Source organism: Gavialis gangeticus, unplaced genomic scaffold (genome assembly GCF_001723915.1).
Source record: "Gavialis gangeticus isolate Ggan-Ray unplaced genomic scaffold, GavGan_comp1, whole genome shotgun sequence".
Taxonomy (NCBI): Eukaryota; Metazoa; Chordata; order Crocodylia; family Gavialidae; genus Gavialis; species Gavialis gangeticus.
Genome location: NW_017729019.1, coordinates 346,326 through 352,118, shown reverse-complemented (window position 1 = coordinate 352,118; position 5,793 = coordinate 346,326). Strand labels below are relative to the sequence as shown.

Genomic DNA, 5,793 nt, shown 5'->3' with positions numbered 1-5,793 from the left:
GGGGGGACTGCAGCAAATTTTGGGATGTCTGTAGCCCACCCTGTAGACCCGCCCCCAGCACTGCCACAGTCTGCCCATACCCCACCCACCTTGGCTGCAGCCCCATCCCAGTCCCCACATCGGGAAGAAACCGGTGCAGCCCCTGGCCTCGAGTCCACAATGGGCAGCCTGCCTCACCCTGTGCACAAATCCGGGAGGGCACGTGATGGGAGCCAGCCCGCCCCGGACAATCCACCCACAGCTCTGCCCAGTGCCCCACACAGGCAGCACCTGCCTCTGTGCCATTCCCTCCCTTACCGCGGGGGCCTTGATCTACACCCACTACAATCCTTCCCCCTAACAGACTTACCGGCTGGACACTGCTCTCTAAGCTGCCCGGCTGCATTCCTAGCTGTGGGCATGCTGCAGCTGTGCACGTGGCATTTATCAGTGACAGTATCAGCTATACTGGCCAGAAAAAGCTGATTGCCAATAAAATCAATTTTCCTTTTATCGGTGCTGATCTGATATGGACCAATATAGCAGTGCACCTCTACTATTTACAATAAATGAATGCCAGCTGCTTAACAGGATGATTCATGCTGTGTTCCAAGAAATTTGCAAAAAAGGGTGGGTGTTTGTCATGTTGGAGTGCAAAAGATTTCTGTGAAGAACAGGGCACTGCAAGGACAAAGATGAAAATGCAGAGGAAGAATGAGACAGAACAGACAGAATCAGACTAGAGAGAGAGAAGCAAAGAAATGAGAAAGATCTGCAAAGCCTTAGAAGTATGTATGAGAAACTGAAAGTTAGTACAGTGGAAATGTAAATCTAGTGAAGGAATTTTCATGCATGGAGAGAGACAATTTGACCCACTTTTTCATAGCTATAAAAAGTACTCCATTCTCCACACACTATGTCTCTGGGTCTGCTGAACTTACATTTTCATGTTTCATATGTTTAAGTAGCCGTAGTTCTCGGTAGGTTCTTTTGGCATGAATGATGGACTGAAATGGTCGGGACAGCTTCTTCACAGCCACTCGCAGCCCAGTTTTTGTGTCATAGGCAGAGCTATGATTAAAAAAGAATAAATACAGCGTTACCAAAAGTCATTGTGAAATATTTTTCAAATCTCCCTGGTCTTGGACAAAGACACTCATATTCCATTTTCCCCAGTGAAAACAGCTAACAAGCATCTTGTGTCACTTTGTCAAAATACAGCTTTCCATAGTTTATTTTCTCAGGAAAAGCGACAACACAGGAAGAAGCTCTCTTTTGTACATAGTTGAGCAGCAGTAATGATGGGCTCAAACCAAGTTCCCTGCTCACCACTCTGTACCTTCCCCTATGATGCATTCCTCCAAATGAAGAACATTTGATCCGCAAAACTCATTTCTGCATTGTTCTTTGAAAGTGTAGCTTCCTTGTGGATAAGAGCAGAAAGCCAGATAAAAGGAAAAGAAAAAGACCCTTATATTTTATTTTGTCCACTTAGCTGGCAAGTTCTTCAAGGAAAAAAAAATACGGGTAACTCCTCACTTAACATCATCCCAGTTCACGTTGCTTCGTTATTACGTTGCTCATCTGTTACAGAACATATTCATTTAAAGTTGTGCAATGTTAGGTTATGTTGTTTGGCCGCTGCCTGCTAGTAGGTAACTACCGCGACGTAATTGGATTCGCTTACCATCGTTTTGTTTAAAGTCACATCTTTCAAGGACATAACTACAACATTAAGCAAGGAGTAGGTGTAACAACTGTTTCTATCAGAGTCTCAACTTTGGTTTCAAACTTTAGATGGTATCATTGCACACCTTGTAATAGTTGCATTTGCTCTCTTTGAGCCTCTTAAACTGGGTAAGATTTAAACATACTCTTAACATGAAAAACAGCACAAGATAAAAGGGTTTTTAAGTAACTCTCAGTTTTGCTTTTTTTTCAGTTGTCAGTTCACATTTTTCTATTTAGCTTTTAAGGGAGCTGAAAATAATCTAGTTGTTTGCATTTCACATCCCAGTTTTCTTCCTGTTCCTTATCCAAAAAAGGTCATTCACTGGTAGCACAACTGCATCAGTAGATGCTCTGAGCAACACAGCTCCCAGGGGACAATGCTTCTTAAAAACTACTGCAAACCAGCGAAGCCACAACTATTCTCAACTGAACGGAGTCTATCATAAATTGGAAGGCCACAGCCAATGAGTATGAAGAAGATTGCAATCACTCAGCTCAGGATACCTCAACGGTCTGTACTTGAACACAAAACTAGTTACACTACCCCTGTAGGCTGCACTTTATACTCACCCACACTACACGGCCAAGAGAATTGCAGGAATTCCAAAAGGTCTCAATTTATTCAGTAGAGTTAATTAGCATGCACACACACACACACACAGATACCTTCACATTAGGTGCTTTACACTCCAAAGATATCCTCCAAAGTGTTATAAACATGGAGCTAGGTCACATTTGGGGCCTAAAAACGGAGTCTCTCTAAAGATCAGGGTTTGCTGAGTAATTTTTGGCTGAAGCAGATGACTGCATAATGGTTTTACAAGTACAGAACACAGAGCTACACAACAGCTGTCATGTTGGAAAGTGTTAAAAAAAAAAAAAAAAAAAATCACTAAAATTGGCATTTATCACAGCCTTAAAAGTTGTGTTAAGTTCATCTGTTACATTTCATCTGAAAAAGACTGAGGAAAAAGTGGCATGATCTAAAGCAGTTTTCAAACTCATTTAAAATAAGATAAATATAAGCTTAGAATGGGCATGCCTCTGAAATAAATCACAGCTTCCAAATTCCACAGACAGTTAGTTAGGTACTACTGTGGATAAATTTCTGGAAATTGCCTCATTACCTAATTTACCAGAACAGATCACTTCAAGGGAGGAGCAATTATAATTCAAAGCTTACGCTCTCTCTCGAATCCTGAACTAAACATTAGATTCTATGGATGCAATTCTTCTGTTATACTGGTAGAGTCCTTTTACACCAATCCAAGTAATTTTCTCAGCACCCTGACAACGTGAAGATTTAAATAAACTGGGTATAGAGAGTTTTGCCAAACCTGGATAAAATCTTTAATCTTTGTAGAACACTAGTTACCTTCAGTGATATTCTTTTCATTGCTTGTGGAGCAGCTATCTTTGGAGACCTGGTCCTCTCCTGACCAATTCTTTTTCATACGATCCTCTCTGTCCTGAAGATAGCTTGCTTGGGTTATAAGCAAGAAAACTATAACACTCAAAGTTAGATTGTTCTGCACTCACTCAATCCAAGCACTTTCAAATTCTCTCCTTACCTACACTCCAACCAGGAAACAGCTGATAACACAACTGAAAAAAAAAAAAGATTCAACACCTTTTTCAGTCTCTTGCTTGTAAAATAAGACCAGCTTGCAAAGAAAAGCTACAAGTCTCCCTGCCCTGCCTATATCTTACAGCCTGAAATACCATACAACAAGATGTACACTCTTAAACCCACTTCTGAAAATTAATTGTTCAAATTCTTTGCTCTCATTTTCAAAGCTCTGCCTCATGCCTCCTAATATAGGATTTGGTCTCCTACTCTGCCCCTGCTCACATAGTTTTTGCTAATATTACCTGGCTCTCTAAATTCTTCATAACCTCCTCCTCCCACTCACTATTTCACAGCTGTTTTCATACCATTCCCCATACTTGAAACACCCTTCACCAGTGAAGCAAGCAACCTCACTCTTCTGCAAAAGCTAGCTATAACTCATTTTTTTTTCCAACTAGACTTTAACAATTAAACAATCAAAACAAAAGTGAGGATGCGGACTCTATCAATTTGAAGACAATGGCAAGGTCCTGAAAAATTGTAAGGGTCTGGACACACAAACCAATAAGTTCATGTTAAAGGAAGGCATAGGTCAAGAATACAATAAAGCACAGCACAAAATAGCTTCTAATTTTCATGGAACAGGAGCAAATACACAAAGCAGTTATGGCAGAGCAGCTGCCATAAGCCCCCCCCCCCACCTTCTTTAAAGTGGAATATCTTACAGATACCGAAAGAGGGTTAATTTAAGAGAACCCAGCCAAAACAAAGCAAAACTTTATTTGCCAAAAATGGGATAGAAGGCAGGAGAGGTATGCAGCTTGTAGACTAACTAAATGAGATAGTGCATGCAAGCTTTCACGATCTTGAATTCACTTCATCAGACAGAGATGGCAATTGAGAAAACTGAGTAATACAGAGGATCCCCTTCTTTTTAACATGAGAGAGATTTATTACACTGTGTTGTATGCCATCTTTTCCTCTTGAAATGGATGAAACTTAGTAAAGATTCATGACTAATTTGTATGAGTGTGTTTTGGATCATGATGACTCACCTTATTTTGGAGCTGTGAAGACTACAGAACACCTCAAGCATCCTTAAAGAGGTAGTCAGATAATTGCTTGTTTTCTCTTGAGTCAACTCAACAAAATGCACTAAAATCCTACAATTTTAGTTAAAAGAAGATGCATCCTGGTATTTTCCTCTGTACACTGGCTCCTGATGGAATATAAAGGCAAGATCTGGATCTCTGTCACAGCCAAAAAGAGACAAGGTTCTTTGGGTGAATCTGATATATTTTATTAGACCAACTTAAATAGTTGGAAAAACCATATTAAGCAATTTTTCCCCCAACTATTTAAATTGGTCTAATAAAAGATATCAGATTCACCCAAAGAACCTGGTCTGCCTGTGTCCTTAGATCAACATGGCTACACCCTACATAGCCAAAAGGAAGCATTTCATGGAACTTACTCGTTACCTCAGGTCATCGTCCTCCACATGGCATCCAGTTCACAACTACATGCATCTGGGACAATGAAACTCAGATCTGGGAGGCTCATGAATGCGTGAGAGAAAACTGTAACAGGAACTGCCAGTGGCCTCTGGAATCTCCTCTTACAAGAAGATAAAGATGAACAGGATCCTCACTACTTCCAGCACTGAATACAGAATTCAGCCTCCTTTTCTCTCATTCAGTACTTCACATGTAAATCACCCCCACATTCACAAGCAAACCAGAAGTCCTATAAACCTGCATTTCCCAAACATTTTGGAACAACGGACCACTGTCAAGTCTGAAAATTTCTCACCGGTCGGTCCCCATCCACCCTTTTAAATGAAAAAAAGAGGCCCAGCGTGAGCAAGCCACATACAGACTACCATGGTCTCCAGGGCAGTTTGGAACTGCTATAAACAAATCAGATTATTTCTCCTATGAGTTGGGATGGCAGTTTACTTGTATTGCTAGTTGTTCTCTCCTGCCACCTACACATGTACACAGGAGCACTTTTGCTATGCTGATGGATTAGGGAAGGGGAAGACAGACGCTAACTCAAAAACCTGCAAAAATCATTACTATTTTGAAGCATTTGGAATGGGATATTTAAGGCTTTTCACTACATTTCCCCTTAGTCTTAAGCACTTAAAGTTCCTTAACTTAAAAAGGGAAACTACTGCAAGTTCAAAGGAAACTAAGCTATCTGTATGATTAGTAATTGAGGAACAAATCTAGTTCTGACACTTTAGTCTTCAACTCATAACAGAAACATATCTGGATCCAGATAAAGATCTGGAATAGTCTCCCAGTAGGTGTGGTGCAGGCACCTACCCTGGAGATCTTCAAGAGGAGACTGGATGCACACCTTGCTGGGGTTACTTAATCCCAGCAATTTTTCCTGCCCAGAGCAGGAGGTCTGAACCCAATGATCTCACAAGGTCCCGTCCAGCCCTAAACTTCTGCGAATCTGTGGGTGGTTCCCCACTTTGCCCACCCCTAAGGCCAGTTCTATTT

The 5,793-nt window shown here is 41.1% G+C and overlaps 1 protein-coding gene across 2 annotated transcripts in view; it reads right to left on the bottom strand.

Moving 5' to 3' along the window:
* The window catches only part of MAPK14 (mitogen-activated protein kinase 14), a 57,324-nt gene that overhangs the window by 38,620 nt on the left and 12,911 nt on the right, over nucleotides 1-5,793 (bottom strand). For both annotated transcript variants that reach the window (XM_019513776.1, XM_019513777.1), the window contains exon 2: nucleotides 921-1,050. In XM_019513776.1, coding sequence (XP_019369321.1) covers nucleotides 921-1,050 — 130 coding nt within the window. The remainder of the gene's footprint in view (nucleotides 1-920; nucleotides 1,051-5,793) is intronic.